Source organism: Camelus bactrianus, chromosome 19 (assembly GCF_048773025.1).
Source record: "Camelus bactrianus isolate YW-2024 breed Bactrian camel chromosome 19, ASM4877302v1, whole genome shotgun sequence".
Classification (NCBI taxonomy): Eukaryota; Metazoa; Chordata; class Mammalia; order Artiodactyla; family Camelidae; genus Camelus; species Camelus bactrianus.
In genome coordinates, this window is record NC_133557.1 from 24,320,490 (window position 1) to 24,339,849 (window position 19,360).

A 19,360-nucleotide genomic window follows, 5' to 3' on the forward strand; every position below is an offset into this window, starting at 1 on the left:
GCATAGTACCTTCATTTCAGAGAAAATCTCCTAAAATCCCAGGGAACGGGGCTTGTGCAGAACGTACTTAAGCAAAGGCTCCACCAGGAGAGGCAATTTCACCATACTCCACTGAGACGGCCTTAGAGCCAGCTCATGTCACTGACACAGGGAGCTCACTCTCACTGTGACCTTGAACCTGCCTGTGTTCGGAAAGACACTTAGGAGGCCCCAAAGGGTCTCCATTCTGGCTGCTTTCTCCATAACACAAGTTTCTGAGAAAACAGGAGGCTCCTCTGTGGGTCTGGGGCTATTCCAGACACTCAAAGGTCACACATGACCACCTCAGGCCCACGTGGATACTGATGCATCACAGAAAACCAGGGACCGACTCCCATCCTCTCCCAGAGACGCTCACCATTGGTCTGTAACTTGACAGACAGGGTGGGAGGGGCTGGCACATTTCTCCCTGGAGAGACTAGACCAACCCAGCACAGAGAGCCAGCAGGGGAAAGTTCCAGTCCCGGCTCTGGCATCATTTATTTAAGAAGCACCTCTGCCCTGATCCAGCCCCCGAGCGCACGCATGGAGGGAGGTCCAGTTACTGCCACGTTTCATTTATCTGCCACCTCGGGGAAGGCTTTCTGTATGAGTTGAATTTTCTACACGATAGCCCCATTTCAGATAAGCACCGAAACTTTACCTTCACCATTTTGAGTGTAAATTGTTCAAGAATGGATGGCGCCTGGGTCTCCCATTAAAACTGAGCAGTGACCCTAACTCAGCCTGTGTTTGATTATTCAGCATTAGCTAGATCAATTATTAACTCAGCAGTCGGCCCTGTAAGGCACACGGGGCGGTCTGACCCTCTACTCAGTGGCCCCAGAGATCTTCGCTGGATGTGTCTAGGGGAAGTTTCTGAAAGACAGTTTTACTAGAGAGAATGACGTGGAAACTAGAAGAAGCTCCAGAACCCAGATAACCTGGATCGTCAAAACTTTGCATAAAGTAAAAGTCAACAGTCCCTGAGTGCGCTGCAAAGAATTTCCACCACTGAAATGTCTGGTGTCTAGTACCTGGCCTTTAATGTAAATATTGTGGCTATTTTGAAGCTTTTTAACCTTTCTTCCTACCCCTTGGCTGGGTTCCTGGGAGTAAATTTTCCTAAATAACTGAGGAGTCAGGGTCCGTCTGATGCTACTGCCTGTAAACCACAAGGCTGGAGCTGCGCATGGCTGCTGGTGGTGTAGGCTTTCCTTCTACCAATAAGAAATTCAAACCACCTGTTTTCTTTTTTCTGGCGCCCCCAGGGGAAAGCTGCTCTGTCCGCCCTGCGCCCCTGTCCTTCAGCAGCACCTGGCTGATGCCAGGTGAGTCCTGCCAACACAACTGGCCCTTCCTCTCTGCGATCACAGACTGATGTCACATGCACAGCTACTCCAGCAAGTCTACCCTCCGGCTTGACCCCCCGTCAACAAACCCAGGCACCTACAGACACACAAAGCTGCCTCTGCATCTTTCCCTTGGCCCAACCACCCATCAGCTGGGCTTGCCACAACGGAAGCCCACTGCTTCCCTCCCATCAATGCGCTGCTCTGTTCCACTGGCACGGGGCAGAGATGTGCCCGCAGCCTGCCCGCAAGCCCCCCATTCATGCTCAGTTCTGATAGAGCCACTTTTCAACGAAATTCCTCCTTCCCTCTGCTCTACCCTCCCTCCCCCAAATACACAAAAGAGGGCTATCAAGTGAGATTTTTTTTTTCCTCTCCAGGAATAAAAGGTTAGCTTTCCTTCCTTTCTGTTTCCCTATCCTTGGTCTAAATTTGGTAAATGGAAAGAGAGTGGAAGCAGTTTAACTGACCCAGCTGGTGACCCAGGGGACACTCCTAGGGCCAGAACTGCCCTCATTTGCTCTTTCTGTTGTGATGGTTGTAGGGGGAGCAACTGAAACTCTCACCACCCGCTCCAAACCTCCTGCAGGGAAATGAGTCCTGCACAGTCAGGTGAAGCCTTAAAGGTTATATTATGCAACTCCCTTAAATTAAGGAGAGGGACACTAAGGCCCAAACAGGTGAAGGAAGATGCCCAGGCCATATGGTACACTTGCTGGGGGGGATGCTTTGGGGCACCGAACTCACGGGCAATGAGAAAAATAAGCATCTTACCATCATCCAAGTAGGTCTGGTCCAAGTTCTGCTCCTGTTTAATTGTCACTCCCGTGGGTAACACTTCCTTTTGGTCACTGACCGGGGGTCCGTTTTTGGCTGCTCTTTGGCTTGTGGCATTCTGCTGCTGAATGACCGTGGGGTAGGACCCCGGGCTCAGCCTCTGACCTTGACTGACAGGGGGTGGGCCGGGCCTGGTGGTGCCGGGTGCGAAATTCTCGCAGTACATGATGTGCTGGAATTCCTGGTGGCTTCCACAGCGCAGCTGCTGGTTAGTGGGTGAGTAGTGGATCACTGGCGAGGCCTGCTGGTTGGTGGGACTGGAGTGGAGCAGGGCCGAGCTCTGGCCCTGGGAGCCGGCATGCACCAGCACAGAGCGGTGGGCGTCCGCAAGGGACAGGGGCGCAGCCATGAGGGCCGGCTGCTGGTAGCCCAGCAGGCTGGGGCTCAGGCTCTTGCTCCGCTGGTAGAGGACGGCTGCTGGGTTCTGCTGCTGGTAGCGGGCATCGGGGGACGAGAGCCCAGAGCGGAATTGCTGGCAGGGAGCCATGGTGGCCACGAGGCAGGAGGGGGACTCGGCCACCATTGGGTGCTGTGGGTAGTAAGGCTGGCTCCCCAGGCCCCCGTGGGCGGGGCTGCAGATCAAGGTGGGGTCGTATTCATCGGTGGGCTCCGTCTTGATGGCTGGGACTGTGAGAAGAGAAAAGCGCACAGGGGTCGGGGGGCACCACTCTTAGTGTCGCAGGTGCGCACAGAGGATCAGCAGACAGTGGTTGGGAATGTGGCCTTGGGAGTCCAGATGGGTGGGATCAGAGATTTGTGCCCTGTCAGTTATTAGCCTTGGGCAAGAGGCTGCCCAGGCAATTGTCTTAGGTCAGAAATTTTACCCTGGGTGATGATCTGGAACTCTAGATCTTTCCAATAGTGGAAAAGTGGCTGGTGGGTCTATGTCAGCCCTGGGATGTGAGCGGCCTTTTTCCCCAGGGGGAGGGCTGGGGGATGAAGGCTTGATTTATAATTACACCTCTGCTTCCTCCCTCCTCCCTAGCAGTTCCCACCCTGCCCCCACGCTTGTCGTCCTTCATAACACTCACCGCCATCTGAAATATCTGTACATTCATGTGCTAACTTATTACCTGAACGCACCCCCCCCCCACTAGAATGTCAGCTCCTCAAAGGGAGGATTTTTTTGGGAGTGGGGGGTCTTTTTTTTGTTCAATGCTGGGTCCCTAGCACCTAAAACAGTACCTGGCACTTAATCGGCATTTGGATATTTTCTGGACAAAGGAATGACCACACACAGTGACTGTCAGCCTCCTGAGTTCTGCAGTCTGTAGGGGGATGAGGCCTGCTGGCTTGGGCCTCAGTTTCCCCATACATTCGCTGGCAGGAACAATCAGCCCTGCCCCGTGGGGTTGTTGGGAAGATTCACTGGGACGTGTGTGCACTGTATACACAGTCACTGCCAGACAGTGCTCAATGCGTGCTGTCCTCATCACTGCCATCACTGCTGTTAGTGTGGTTGAGGTCCCTGTTCCTCTCCCCTCCCAGGACAGTCACGAGAATTTGTGCTTCTCCAACACCCTTCACTGAGGCACCACCAGCCCGTGGAGCTGAGGAATCCGTTTTCTTGTCACTGGAATAAATGAATCAGTGACAGGACCAGAATCACATCGGGGGCTCCCGAGTGTCGGGTGTTGGGAGAGGCAATGGAGGTTCAGGACCTAAAGCGAAAACGCAGCTTTGACTCCAACCGCAGAAACCATCTCTCAGGATGCCACTCAAAGACCGCCAGCTCAGTCCCTGGGCGCCCGAGCCCTGAGTTCTCGCTCCAGCCAAGCGCAAACAGGCGAGTGCCAGTCCTCAGGCCCAGGGAGGCCTCACTACCACCCAGGAGAGGCAAGAACACGGGGCACAAAATTGAAATCCTCTCCATTACAAAGGATTGTTGAGCTGCGGCCTCGAGCACCCCCTCCAGAGATTTCCCCCTCATCATGGGTCCCCATAGGTCTTTGCGGCTCACGGCATGTCACACTAGTCCTGGGATGATGGGACACTCACACGCGAACCTGCGGACGCATGCGCTTCACGGAAGCCAGCCCCTCGGTTTCGAGCATCCGGCAGCCCAGAGGCTCTGTGTGAAACTGTCATGGGACGGAAATTATAACCTGGATGATACTCTCAGATTATAGGTTTCCAGTCCCGGCAGGGCAGCTGGCAGGCCCGTCTCAGCCTTGGGAAGTCTGTAGCCTCTTTCTGCAGCCCTCACCACAAGCCAGCACACCAATAACACGTTACCTATCATCTGAAGCCCCTTCAATCAGTATTAGCTTTTATCTGAATCCCCTCTGTTAGGACGGCAGCTCCACAAGGGCGGGGATTTTTATCTGTTTTGCTCACTGCTGCGTCTCCAAGGCGAGAACAGTGCCTGGCACTCAGATATTTTCTGGACAAATAAATGAATGGAGAATGGCAGTCGTCCCCCTCCTGGGGACTGTAGTGCTATGTGGGAATGAGACCTCCTGGCCTGGTTGTCCACCCAGTGACTCCATTTGGTCACCAGGTGACAACCTACTATGAGGTCCCTAAGATTCCACAGTTTTAGGTCATATCCACCTTCGACCCCTATCATGATCAAATCTAAAATAGAGATAGGAGTCATCAGCTCTGCCACCTTCTGCTGAACAAGTCCACATGGGCCTATTCTGCCCTCCCAAAGGGAAATATTAATAACCACAATAGCTAACATCACTGATGTGCCCAGCGCTGAGCATTCTCAGTGCATCTGATTTCTATAGGTGAGGAAACTGACGCTCAGAGAGGATGAGTCACCTGCCCAAGGTCACCCAGTAGATGGCCTGTGTCCTCACTTGCTTGCCCGGGGAGGCCTCTCCACACCCAAGGGGCCTTGGGAGAGAACGCCTTACCTGGATGGTAGGTAAAGTGCTGAGGCTGACTTCGTTTTCTTTTCCCGTTGATGACGTAGAAGTTGACCTTCACCGACGTCCGAATGTGCTTGTTCCGATACTCAGGGATCTCAACAAAAAGCATGTTCTGGAAGAAAGGAGTTGTCAGTGACTACAATCACATCTAAATTCCCATCCAAGGCCCTAAGCACAGTGAGCCAGCCCATCTTCAAGGACTCATGACTCGTTTCTGTACGTGTACAGGCAAAATCCCAATTAAGGGGAACTTGACTTTTGAGCTGCAGTGAAGACGACTTACCACTGGGTCTATCAAAGTATATTAAGATGTCATCATCACAAATCAGAGGGCCTGGGGCTCAATAAACGTTTAATTCATTCATCAATTCAGTACCTGCTGAGTGCCTATTAGGTCCAAAGCACTGGGACTTTGATGAAGGAAGGGGGGAAAAAAGGGGGAAGAGGGCACAAGGGAGGTTGGGGGCAACACGGCAGGCCTTGGGTCATCGCATCCGGGTGCTTACAGGCTGGCTCTTGTCTTTATCCACCGTGGCCTCCATCTCCCAAATTTGCTGCCCATCTGGAAAAATTTAAAAATGACAGACTTTGAAGGAACTATTAGCAACCAAAGATTTAAGACAAAAAGTTACCAGCTTATATTTATCTTGGCTTATATATTAGACCATTCCAGTAAAATGTATCTGTGTTTGTGTTGTGTACGCATATATGTACATATTTGTGTTTTTATTGCTAGAAATGCATATTTCTTTTTGCAAAGGGAATGCACACTGATAACAGAAAACTGGGCAACAATAGCAAATAGGAAAAAAAATTGAAATTACCCATCATCCCAACACCATTATCTTTTTTTCTCTACGTCTGAATGTGTCTGTATCTTTTTTTCTTAAAAAAGAAGTACTGTCATATGCTTTACTTTATAATATGCTTTATTCAACCAAAGACTATTTCCAAAATGTTCTGCCTGTGCCAAGCCTGTCACAGGGGCCCCATTACAGATCCCTGGCTGTCCCAGACATGACTTCTTCATTGTCTGAGAACACAGGTGGCTTACATATTCTGTCCTAAGAGGCTTAAACGATGTCCTGGCTCGTGAGGCTTTGGAGAGGGTGGAAACACAGGCGCCCACCCTCCACCTTTCAGCCAGCAGAGAGCCTGCATCTCGTGTGACTCATTACAACAAGCAACGAGAGTTTTCGCTTGACAGTAAACCCTCCTTCCCTGGAGCAGACCACTAGTTCCCCAGTTTGGGGCCAACAAGTTGGGCCAAACAAAACTCTGCATTTGCAAATAATACATTTCTTTCGCTGACCACCTACATTGGCCATTGGGTAGTTTTCGGCTGAAACAAATCATTTCCACAAGTGTTTCCAGGGTGTTCTGTGGAACACTGGCTCTGAAGAATATTAAATGGGTTTATGAGAAAGGGAAGCAAATTCTACAAGCTAATAAGCATTTGGAAAATGCTGAGTCAAAGTCAAGTGGGTTTCTTTCCTGCAGGACTTCTCAGAGCCTTTAATCTGCTCCGGTGTCACATAACCCTCCAAGATGGGCTGGGGTATGTACCATGTCCCAACATTTGGCCAAAGAATCTCCCCCCCCTTTTTAAGCACAACTATTAGCAGCTTCTGTGATAGGTTAGATTTGAATCCATATTGTCTAGGCTATTAAAGTTCACCCCCAAAAATCTGGTTTCCAAGCATTATCTGAAATTGCTAGTACCTAGTATAGAACGTAGTTCCCAAAACAATAACCAAAAAAGCGTCTTGTGATTGCTACCAAAACTGATGCGATCTGGATGATCTGAACAAAGAATAAGCAGTGAGCCAGCTGGAGGCCTCTCCAACGAGTCAGTCTGCAGGTCTTGGCCTTCATGGTTCTAGTAGGTGCAATTCCTCAAATGACTAAGGAAGACATAGATTGATGTCCAAAGGGAAGAGGAAAAGGTGGTTAGTGCACCAATTGTCACCATAGTGTGTGATCCCTTCAGGAGAGACCAAGTTACAGCCATCATGTCTCCCCAACACCCAACATACTGTAGGTGCTAGTAAACATCTTGAATCTGAGCGCGTAAAAGAGTCAGCTGCTCCAAAGGCACCTGCTGGGGGCCAAGGAAAAGCCAGAAGCCAACATCAGACACTGCTTAAAAGGAAGCAAGAAAGGAGGGATGGATAGACATTGAGGAACTTGAAGTTAAGTCAAGACAGGGTGCTTTCAGTGTGCAAAGCCCTGGATGGAACTATTCAGAGATAATCCTCATTTCTTTATCAAAAACAGGCCAAAGGTCATCCAACAGAGACACGTGTCTCCCTCTCAGGTGCCCATACAAGCTAGGTGTGGGTCCTCATCAGAAAAACACGTTCTTATTCACTAACTGCAGTGTGAGCCCCAAGTCAGAAGATCCAGTAAGAAATTAATCGAGGAAATGAACAACATGTGTGGACGTCTGGCATGTCACCCTCCTCCTGAGCCTCTCACTGGCTGATCTGAGTTCTGCCATCGATGGTACCATGGTTCTTTGGGTCTGGTTCATTACCATGTGTGAGCTTCACTCATTTCGAAAAGAAAGAACCATTTTCAGAAGTCTCATAATGGGAGGAAAGAGAAAGAAGTAACTGGAAACGTGGTCAGGAAGTATTAAGGGTCCGTAAAACTTCCATCCTCAGCTCTCTTCCTTGACTCATGCCAATAACTGGCAGATGAAGCACAGAAAATACAAAATGGTGTGTGATGAAAAGGGTGTCACTTGGAGAAGAGTCTTCAAAGTCTCTTCTCCTGGTCTAAGGACCCAAGAAAAATGGGAGGGAGCCCTTCTCCCCAGATTGGCACCCTGTTCTCCATCTCTGGTGGGCATACGTAATAAGCAAAACTCCCCCCACCAACAGCCATAGACTTCCAGCGCACAAGTGCCAGAGAGTAGCCTTAGAAATCAGCCAGCCCACCACCGTCAGAGGGGGAAACTGAGGCCCAGAGAAGGAAGGGGCATTGTCCAAAGGCATGCAGTAGACAGTTATTAAATCAGCAACTGGCACAGTCCAACAACAGAGGGAATGCTGTCGAGGAAAGAAGCTCAAGGGTATCAAGCGAAGAGAAGATGCCAGCTTCCTGGGAGGCTGGACAAAGGTCCTCGGCGGGTCCATCCACCACAAACGTTCACACACGTCTTCTCACACCCTTCCCTGCTTCCCCTGTGCCTCCAGACGCCATCGAAACCCCCACAGTGGCCTCGAAGGTCCTGCACATCCTTGCTCCTGCCCTCCGTTCCAGGTTCTCCGGGCACCATTCTTCCCCCTCCTAGTAGGAATAACACTATCACTTATGAGCACTCACTATACACAAAGCGTCGCTCAAAGCAACTCGCAGGTACAGACTTGTCTAATCTGCACAGCAACCCTCGGCTGCAGGTCTGATCATCACTCCTATTTGACAGGTGAGGACACAGGTACAGGGAGGCGAGGGCACGAGCCCAAGGACACGCAGGGAGTAGGTGGGAAGCCAGATCTGAGCCGAGGCAGCCTGGCTTTAGAGGTCGGCTGTATCCCACCCAGATTCCTGAGCCTGAGCAGCTCCTCAGCCAAGTTAATGAAGGGAGGCGGGCAGGCATTCTGAGTGGCTCGACCTTCAGGACTCAGCTGCAGTCTCCTGTTTTGGACCAAGTTTGTCCCCTCTGGGCTCCTGTAGCTCCCTGGGTACCACTGCTACCACATCTGCCACTGCTTCCCCCATCCTCCAGGGCATCCTCAGGAGCCGTGTCTTCCTCATTCCACACCCTACTACTCAGCTGGTTGTTAACATGATCGGAATTTAAATCACTGCAATAAGTTACAGTCACAATCTAAGTAGTTGCTGAAGCAAGGAAGTGCTTCTTCAAAGAAAACAGAGGCACAGGGGGTGGAAACAGCCCAAGTGTCCATGGACGGATGAAGGGATAAACAAAATGTGGTCTACACAGAAGGTAGAATATTATTCAGCCTTAAAAGGCAAGCAAACTTTGATACATGCTACAACATGGAGAGACCCTGAAAACATTATGTTAAATAAAATAAGCCAGATATTGTACGATCCCACTTACATGAGGTACACAGAACAGGCAAATCCACAGAGACAGAAAGGAGCTTACAAGTTACCAGGGGCCTGCGAGGGGAGAGAGGAGGGAGTTACTGCTTGAAGCGTGCAGATTTTCTGTTTCAGAAAAGGAAAAGGTTCTGAAACATATACTGCTGACAGTTCTACAATGTTGTGGATGTATTTTAATGCCACTGAATTATACTCCTACAAATGGTTAAAATGATCAACATTATCTTATGTGTATTTTACCGCATTTTTTTTTTTAAAGCCAATTGACCTCACCCCAGAGACTTGGCTAATTTTAGAACGTAGAGTGGCTTAGCAGCTTTTTAATTAGCTGCTGCCATTTTAAAATGAAATTTCACCTAAAAATGAAGATTTTACTTTTGAAAAAAAAAAAAATTCCGAAGATCTGACCCTCCTAGTCACCCGCACGGGAACCTGACAGTGCTAAGTGCTTCCTGCCCTGGTCCCTGCATCCCCCGGCTACTTACCACGCCCCACCCAGGGGGGTCTTTGAGGGAAAGAGACAGTGCCTTCCCCCCATCACATACAGAGGGGAACCAGTCAGGTGTCTAAAGACACTGTGTTGTGCGAGGAGGCACCTGCCTCTTTCCTTAAACTGCGGGGTTTAGGAGAAAATGCCTGCTCCCTCCAGTGTCCTCTATCAGGCCCCTGGCGACACGTTTATTGCAACCCCCAGCCTTCTCCAGCATGTTCCGCGGCCAGAACCGACTTCCCCTCTCAGTCACTAGAACAAGCTCCAGTTTTTTCCTATGTACCCCAAACTCTGGGGCAGACAGACCCAGCTTTGAATCCCTGTGTTGCCCCAGTCAGCTGTGTGAGCTTGGATAAGATGCTTTACCTCTCTCTGCCTCTTATCCTAAATACAGGCATAATCTCATCTCCTATACGTCACAGGTTCATTCCAAGAGAAAAGACCCAGGCAGGGTGTAAATGTTCAACAGACATGGGCAAGCATCATTATCAGTGCTGGTGGCAGACGGATTATTTAAACATTGTCTCATTTATAATTTTTTTTGCACCACAAGCATCTTTCAATCAGAAAATAATACGCATTCTCTGATCATGATTTTAAATACCTTTGCCTGCAGGCACAGGCTGGAGGGAACTCACAAAGGGATGATGTTCTGGAAGACAGGTGGCATGGGACCTGTTTCCCTTCCTTTCAAAAAGTGGGTCTTGTCATCATTATATCAACTTCTAAAAAGCCCAAAGGGCACCTAGCCTGGCTGTGCATCTTGTGTGGTGCCCACACTCAGTTCTGAATAAACAAGTCCCCAACGGGAAGTGAAAGCTGCCACCGCAATCCTCAGTGCTGCGTAGCATGAAGAAGACACACCAAGGAGGCTGGTCTCCAAGGGAAGCATGTGGTTTGCAAAATCCCTCGAGGCCGTTTTGCTGGGCTCTTCCGCCACTCCCCCATCCCACACGGAACCCCAGCTCACAGGTTCCAGGGTTTAACCCGGAGAACAAACTAATCCCATCCTCTGAATGGCGCTTCCAGGAGGCAGTGGACCTCACAGTAAATGCTGGCAGGACTCTCTCAGCCAGACGTCACTCTGATTTGAAGTCCTATCACTGCCATTTATACTTGCTGTGTGGCCTCTGAGAGGTAGCTTAACCTCTCTGTGCCTCAGTTGTCTCATAGTCCAAATAATAAAGTTAATTTATTGACTTCAAAGAGTTGTGGCAAGGATTCAAATAGAGATTATATGTAAAATCCTTAGCAAAATGTGCAGCCCAGAGTGGGTACTGTTAACATTACTATTTTAGAATTTAGTGTCTCACACAGGTCCAACTTTAGGGAGAAAGAGTTGGCTGGCCCTCTTGACCCAAGTATTCTGGTGGGCATCAGTTTTTCGTTTCACTTCTTTGCATTATGTTTCTCATTGCAAATAAATAAAATGGCCATAGAAAAAATTCCTTGACAGGGACAGGGTGAATTAATTATGGGCCATCCATACGTGGTTTGGAATATCGGGTATAGAAGTACAGAAATATCTTCGAATAAGGACGATCATGTTTTCTGACCTGGGGACGTGTCCCTGCTCTATTAAAAAGCAGAATTTTTAAAGCATGGCAGGATAGCTCGTGTAGCACGACGGCACTTTGTGGGTCTACAAACCGGCCTGCTTGTGTTCAGGGAGCCCGCGCCCCACGATACTTGTATGGTCACACCCCTACGCCTGGGACCACAGGGAGGGGGTGAGACCTTCCCGTCCTCCCTCACGTGATTCGAGAAACGTGCTAGGAGTATGGGCGATTTTAATGGATGTACATTCTTTGGGTCTTTTTTACAATAGTTTTTCTCTTAAGAAAAAACTGTTTTGCAACTGCCTGTGGACTCGCCCGTCGCCTGTCTCCCAGGAGCCCTGTGGGGCCATGATCTCAGAGGGAGGCTGGGTGTGGACCACCAGCAAGGATTAAGCACTACAGGCCCTCGGCAGGTTGCTGGGGCCATGATACAAGCCACACACGTGCCTTCCTGCCCTCAGGGGCCCCCAGAGAAGGAGGAAGGGCCCTGTGTCCCACCGGAGTTCAAAAGAGACATGGACTCAAGGTTCCTCACCTCTCCTGGGATGGGGGTGCTGCCTCCTTCCTTAGCTTCTCCACACTCACCAGGACCAGTTCCTCCCCATCCCTCAGGTCCAGCTCAGGGAGGTCCTCCCTGACTTGTGCTCCCACCCCCCATCATTTTCTTCTCCTCCCTTCCACTCTCTGATGTCATTTTATCTGCCTCTTGGTTTTCCATCTCTCCCCACTGCTGGCCTGGGTTCCAGAGAGCCAGCCACCCAGCTGTCTTGATCTCTGCTTTCTCCCCCGTACGATGTGTCTGGCACTTAATAGATGCTCAATAAACACTCATGGACGAAATGAACCAACTGACCTCAGGGCTGATTCCCCAGTGCCTGACCCCCAGCCAGAGCTCAGGAGACATCTGACCACTGGCCTCTCCAGCAAAAAGTCCCCACAAGGAGAAATCCCCAAGCCCTTGTTGAAGAGTCCTTTTTCGGAACTGACTAAGAAGGCAGGCATCTGGATTACAGTTGCAGACAAGGAACCAAACTCCACCAGAGCCACTCAGCCTGAGGTCTAGATAACCCACCTCCAGAGCCACAGCCCAGGTCTGGGACTGCGGGGCAAACCTGCCCAGGAACAGAAGAGGCCCAGGAAGACCAAGCGGTGTTTCTACCGCTCTGGGCTGAGATGAAATAAAGGACTTCGGTTTCTCAAGCAGATGTTCGGGCAAACTTCCCCCGTGCTAAATTAACAGGGGCGGGCAGCCAGCACAAAGCAGCCTCATCCAAGTCTTTACTCAGAGGGGAAGAGAAAAGAGCCAACTTCTTTGGGCAAAGAGGTTGGGTCTAGAGAAGACTGAGCAAGATTCTGCAAGAGCCACACACACAGAAATGGGGTGAAGGGAGTGCGTGGCTCGAGTAACATCACAGGCTTTGTTTTAACTTGGCCATGGTGCCAGGAGAAGCCAGCACGTTTTGGACGGATGGCCCCTACACTTGGTTGATTTGGTGGTTTCTCTCTGCAGGCAGCTCTTGCCCCCTCCGGCAGAAGGAAGTGTCAGGAAGCAGGAGGGCTGGCGCGGGGTCTGGGCTGGAGTCTGAGCCTCGTGGCAGCAGTGGGCTCGCGTCAGCACTCGCAGCAGAAACGAGCACACTTTCAGGAGGAGGAAAGCAAATCTGTCCTCACTGGGGCCATGAGCGCGCCGCTGGGCTCGAAGCAAACGGGGAGGAAATCAAAGTGTCAGTTTGGGTTAGGAAACCATGTGTGATGCTTCCCAGGCCTGGCTCTGCTTTTAAAAATTAGCTAAATGAAGACAGTTGAAGTCATTTCAGTCTGCTCTTTACGACTGCGAACTAGCAGAAAAACGCACGCTCCCTGGATGCCCAGGCTCAATGAGCTGAGCAGATGTGGGGGATCAGGAGAGCCCCCTTCGTTAGGATTCCACCCACCCGAAGCGGCACATCTGCCCTAGTATCTCTACTGAGAGCTGGGGAGGAAGTGCCTGGATGCTGACAGCCCCCCTTCTCCCTTCCTGCCCCGCCACTTCCTTGGTGGGCTGACCCACTCCATCTCCCACCTGGACAACCTCAGCAGCTGCTCAGTCACCTCCTAGCTTCCACTTGTCCCCACACTCCCACCCCACAAAGTCCATTCTCCACCCAAACTGCCGGAGCAATCTGAAAAACATAAATCAGATCATGACACTCCCCTGCTTAAAACTTCCAACAGCTACTCGTTTTCAGAATGAAATCCAAACTCCCTGCCACACCTGCACGGCCCAGTGGGACCTGAGCCCCTTCCCCAGTGGCCTCTCCAAGCTGCCTGGTGTCATACTCCCCCACACTCTCAACCTGCACCAGCTGCTTAGATCTGCCTTCAGTTCCCCAAGTACCCTCAGCCAGTCCTCAGGCTGGGACCCCTGGCACAGGGCAGTTCCTTCTGCCTGGAACACTGCCCACTGTCCATGAGACTCCCTCTTTCCCGCCTTTAGGGCTTTGCTCAAAGCCACCTCCTCAGGGAAGCCCTCCCTGACTGCTCTGTCCACGGTTGCCAGATCTAATACATAAAAATATAGACCATCCCATTAAATTTGAATTGCAGAGAACAATGAGTATTTGCTTAACTACCAGTATGGGCAATACTCATACCAAAGAAATTCACTAAGATTTGAATTTAACTTAGCATCCTACATTTTTCTCTCGCCTCCAGACCCTTTGCTCTTGCTCCTATGACTGGTTTCCCTGTCTTCACAGCACTCTCCGCATCTCAAAGTGGCCACCTGTAAACAGGTTTGAGACTGTCCACCCCGGCCAGCAGGGACCTCATCTGTCATGCCTCCCCAGTGCCAGGCACAGCACACAGTAGGTATTTAATAAATATGTGGGGAGCATCTACAGAAGTCCTTGGGGATGAGTGAGCGGAGTGAGGCTAGAAGAGACAGGTCATCTTACACAGAGGCCAGACTTCAGCTCATCTTTCATCCCACCCCAGGGGCACCTCTTCTCAGCAATAGATGTCCCCCACCACTTACACAGCCAGCCACTCTGGGAACCAGGAAATGAGGTTTTGGACCCAGCCTTCCTCTGATGTGCTCTGTCACCTCAAGGAAGTCTGCCAACCTCACTCAAGTCAGCTTCCCCATCTGTGAGATAGGGGCAGGGACGGGCCGTTAGTCAAGTTCCCTCTGGCTGCATCACATGTGACAGCAGGAGTCTGATGGCCCCAGGTGAAAGGAGGGGGAGATTTGCCCGCACCAGGAAGGATTCTTCTCCCAGAGAAGAAACCAAGGCTGGCCTGCCCTCCCTACTCCACATTAAGTAAACTAAGCTCCTGGGGGTGCATGCAAGGTCAGCTGACATCTTCTGGGAACCTACTATCAGATCCTTGATCTCCTTTAATCACTAAAATACCACCAACCCCATTTTAGAGATGGGTAAACTGAGTCCCAAAACACATATGAGGCCTATCTAGGCTTTAAGCCAAGTCTCCTGGATGATCTAAAATCTAGCCTGCTCACTATTTACAATAGCTAAGACATGGAAACAACCTAAATGGCCATCAACAGATGACTGGATAAAGAAGCTATGGTATATTTATACAATGGAATACTACTCAGCCATAAAAAATAATAAAATAATGCCATTTGCAGCAACATGGATGAACCTGGAGAATGTCATTCTAAGTGAAGTAAGCCAGAAAGAAAAATACCATATGATATCACTTATATGCGGAATCTAAAAAAAAGAACAAACGAACTTATTTACAAAACAGAAACAGACTCACAGACATGGAACACAAACTTACAGTTATGGGGGGGAAGCGGGTGGCAAGGGATAAACTGGGAGTTCAAGATTTGCAGATACTACTACATATAAAATAGATAAAACAACAAGTTTATGCTGTATAGCACAGGGAACTATATTTAGTATCTTGTAGTAACTTATGGTGAAAAAGAATATGAAAATGAATATATGTATGTTCCTGTATGACTGAAGCATTACACTGTACACCAGAAATTGACACAACATTGTAAACAGACTATATTTCAATTCAAAAAAGAAAAATACAGCCTGAAAACATTTTAAATTTATACAGTTTTACTCTAAAAAAACAAAGAAACAAAAGCAGTAAGCCAAAAAATATAGGGAAAAAACACAAAAGAGTGTCAAATTGTTCATTAATAAAAAATAGGATTTTCTTGATGGGGTTGGAAATTCTAGCCTGCTAATTGCAAATGACAGGAGGTCTGTTGGCACTAAGAACAGTTACTGATGGTGGAAACTCTAGGACCCAAGCTAATTAGAAAACTCATGTCCCTGTGTCCTCTTTTTAAGGCATCTGAACTCAGCGAACTGCAGGACTTTCACTCCAGAGTCCGTTCTCACACGCAAGAGGACTGAAGCTCGGGCAAATATTCAGCCCTCTGAAAAAAGACCACTTTTTCTATCTCCAGTGGGGCTTCCAAGCAGCGATCTGGCCTCTGTCTCAGGAGGAAAGCCTCACGGCCCGGCCAGCTGTGTGTAAGGGGTGGGCTGCAGCCCAGGGGGCCCATGACACTGTGGACTGAGTCACCGGGGGCAAAGGTCTACAGAGCCTGAGTCATGCCCAAGCCCGGCTTGGAGCCTGACCTTTCCCAGAGTGAAGTCCAAGGCAGAGAGACTCCCAGACCAGGTCTATTGTTTCGGAAAACACCAGGCTGGTTGAAGCCAAACCCACGGAGAAAAACAGGTGGGAAGAGGAGGTGTCATCTCTAAGACAGTTCCAATGTTTCCAGGGTACTCATCCATGGAAAAAGACTTAATTTAGCAAGAAATTTTTATTTTAAGCATATGCATTTATATTTATTAAACAAGGCTCAAAATACAACCTTTGGGAACCTCCAAGTCATAAACTGACTCATATTAGGATATGATGACTCAGTGGGAAAGAGGGAATTCCACCACCCACGCCTCCCTTCTAAAAAATCAATTTGCCCTCTCAACAGGTGATAGGCGCCTCTGTCATCAGACTGTTCCAAGAAAATCGTCCAACAAAACAAAACACAAGTTCTCTTCAAACAATTTGAGTTTCAAAGCTGAGTAATCCGATGCAGGCAAGTTTCCAACCTACACCCCCGCGGGACACAGAGAGCCAGGGAGCTACTTGGCTGGGGCCGGGGGCCTGAATTAAGAAAGATTTACCAGCTGAAAAATTCCAAAACCCTGTGTCATGTGGAGGAACCTTCCAAAACATTGGATCCCACCCAGGCGCGGCGAGTCGCTCAAAGCCATGGCAACCCCATTTCCGCTGCCACATCACTTTTATTTTTGTGTCCTTAGATTTTTTCCTGTTTTGCAGTGTTTTGCTGGGACCCCCAACTCCGCCTGAGGCCCCAGTGGCCAGGGGCCAGGGTAACCAGCTGAAGTCAGGAACAGCCTGGACTTCCCTGCGTGAACTTTGCCTGAAAGGTTACACATTTTTTAAATTTCAGAGAATATACAGAGGCTTTTCAGCAATTACTGAAAATAGTAAATAGGAAAGATCCTCATCGTTCTGTTTGGTTCCTCTTTGTTCTCTTGGACGGGAGAAATTACTCGGGGGTTAATGATAAATGTTGTTTGGGATTCCAGCTCTGTCACCAGCTGTGCACTGGCCTCTGGGAGCCTCAGTTACCTCATCTGTAAAGTGGGGGGAATACTGCCTGTTTCCTGGGGCCAATGTGACTACTGATGGCGATCACACATTCATTCAACAATATGTATAAGCACTATGTCCCAGGGGCTGTTCTAGACACTGCAGCTACAGCAGCCAACACCAAGCCCCCACCCTCAAGGAGCTCTCACAGTGGGAGACGAGATAATAAACAAACAGGCAAGACAATTCCAGCAGCGATAAATGCCACCGGGGAAACAGGGCAGGGCAATGGGCTAGAAGGTGACAGGGTTGTAGGGGAGGCTGAACAACTTCAGAGCAGATGATCAGAAAGGGGCTCATTAAGAAAGTCACCTCTGGCTCATACAACTCAATAACAAAACAACAGACAACCCAACCCAAAAATGGGCAGAAGACCTAAACAAGCAATTGTCCAATGAAGACATACAAATGGCCAATAGGCTCATGAAAAAAGCCTCAATATCGCTAATTATCAGAGAAATGCAAATCAAAACTACAATGAGGTATCACCTCACGCCAGTCAGAATGGCCATCATCCAAAAGTCCACAAATGACAAATGCTGGAGAGGCTGTGGAGAAAAGGGGACCCTCTTACACTGCTGGTGGGAATGTAGTTTGGTGCAACCATTATGGAAAATGTTATGGAGATTCCTTAAAAAAACTGAAAATAGATTTCCCTATGATCCAGGAATCCCACTCCTGGGCATATATCCCAAAGAAACTCTAACTCAAAAAGATACATACATGCACCCCAATGTCCACAGCATCACTATTTACAATAGCCAAGACATGGAAGCAACCTAAATGTCCATTGACAGATGACTGGATAAAGAAGTTGTGTGTGTGTGTATATGTGTATGTGTATAATATATATATATACACATATACACACACACAATGGAATATTACCCAGCCATAAAAAATAATGCCATTTGCAGCAACATGTATGGACCAGAAAGAGAAAGAAAAATACCATATCACATACATGTGAAATCGGGAGGGGGGGGGAACGGACACAAATGAACTTGTTTACAAAACAGAGACAGACACTCAGACATAGAAAACAAATTTGTGGTTACTGGGGGGAAGGGATTGGGAGGGATAAATTGAGAGTTCAGGATTTATAGATACTAATTACTATATATAAAATAGATAAACAACAAAGTCCTACTGTATAGCACAGAGAACTATATTTAATACCTTGTAATGGCATATACTGAAAAAGAAGATGAAAAAGGAATATATATATATATATATATATATATATATATATATATATATATATATATATAGCTGAATCACTATGCTGTACACCAGAAATTAACACAACATTGTAAACCAACTATACTTAAATTAAAAAAAAAAAGCTCAGTAAAAGAAAGAAAGAAAGTCACCTCCGAGCCAAGACTTGTAGGGACAGGAGGACGCAGGACACAGGGAAACAGCAAAAGCAAAGGTCCTGAGACGGGAAGGAACGTGGGGTGTTTGAGGACAGAATGAAGGCAGGTGTATCTACAGCCAAAGGGGAGGGGTTGGGGGTGGCAAGTCAAAAAAGCCGAAATCAGAGAGATGGGCAAGGGCCAGATCATGCGGGCTCTTGAAAGTCATGCAAATACTTAAAAATAGTAATAAAAATAATATAAAAATCATTATTATTACTGCTGCTATAAATAAGGAGCTGTTTTCCAAAACACCAAGCTTTTCTAACTTAAGAAACACCATACTACCCCTCTCCTACTGTTTTTCCACCGTTCTCCAATTTGTCATCCTGCTGGAGTGGAAACTGCCAATTCCATTTCAGTCGACGGCTATAAAAAGAACTTTGGAGCTGGTGGTGCCGATGACCCAACATGGGGGCTAAGATTAGCCCAGGAGGCTGTCACCTTTCCTTAATGTGAGAACCAGCTGGGGTTCCCCTTCCTTGGAAAACTTCAACTGTTCCACTCCACCCCACCCCGCAGCAGCCTTGCCGGCCAAACTGTCCATAGAGATGGGAACGAGGATGCGTTTTGGAAAAAAGAAGTTGAGCAACAGGGATTCCCCCTGCAGAAGGCGGTCCTGGGCTGGGAGGCGAGTTCTTGGGGTCAGAAGAGCAGGACCAGCTCCCTGCAAATACAAGGCAAGTCCCCCATCTGTCAGAGCCACCCGGAAGCCAAGCCAGATGTCCCACCAGGGATCCCACCACTTTTCTGGAGGCTCAGGGGCACCCCAGGTACCCCAGCTTATTTGCTGGCATCGATCCAGGAACCACACTCATGCAGGATTCTTTTAAGATCGACATGGAACGGTCCTAAATGGTCCCTGCTGCCCTCTGCGACCCACTGCAGGATTCGAGAGTCTGTCTCACCACAGAATGGTTCAAGGCAGTGGCTCAGAGCAGCTGAAGGGTCTTCAGGCAAATTAACCTGGTTCTAACCTTTTTCAGAGTGAAACGGCTAATGATCGAGAGTACAGACTCCAGAACTAGGCTGCCTGGGGTCCAGCCCGGCTCTGCTATTTACTGGCTGTGTG

At 48.9% G+C, this 19,360-nt stretch overlaps 1 protein-coding gene across 5 annotated transcripts in view; it reads right to left on the reverse strand.

Annotated features, from left to right (window-relative positions):
- The window catches only part of NFATC2 (nuclear factor of activated T cells 2), a 146,418-nt gene that overhangs the window by 34,795 nt on the left and 92,263 nt on the right, over positions 1–19,360 (reverse strand). For all 5 annotated transcript variants that reach the window (XM_074347445.1, XM_074347446.1, XM_074347443.1 and 2 more), the window contains exons 7-9: positions 5,593–5,648; positions 5,072–5,198; positions 2,145–2,834 (exon numbers count right to left, since the gene is read on the reverse strand). In XM_074347445.1, the coding sequence (XP_074203546.1) occupies positions 2,145–2,834; positions 5,072–5,198; positions 5,593–5,648 (873 nt within the window). The remainder of the gene's footprint in view (positions 1–2,144; positions 2,835–5,071; positions 5,199–5,592; positions 5,649–19,360) is intronic.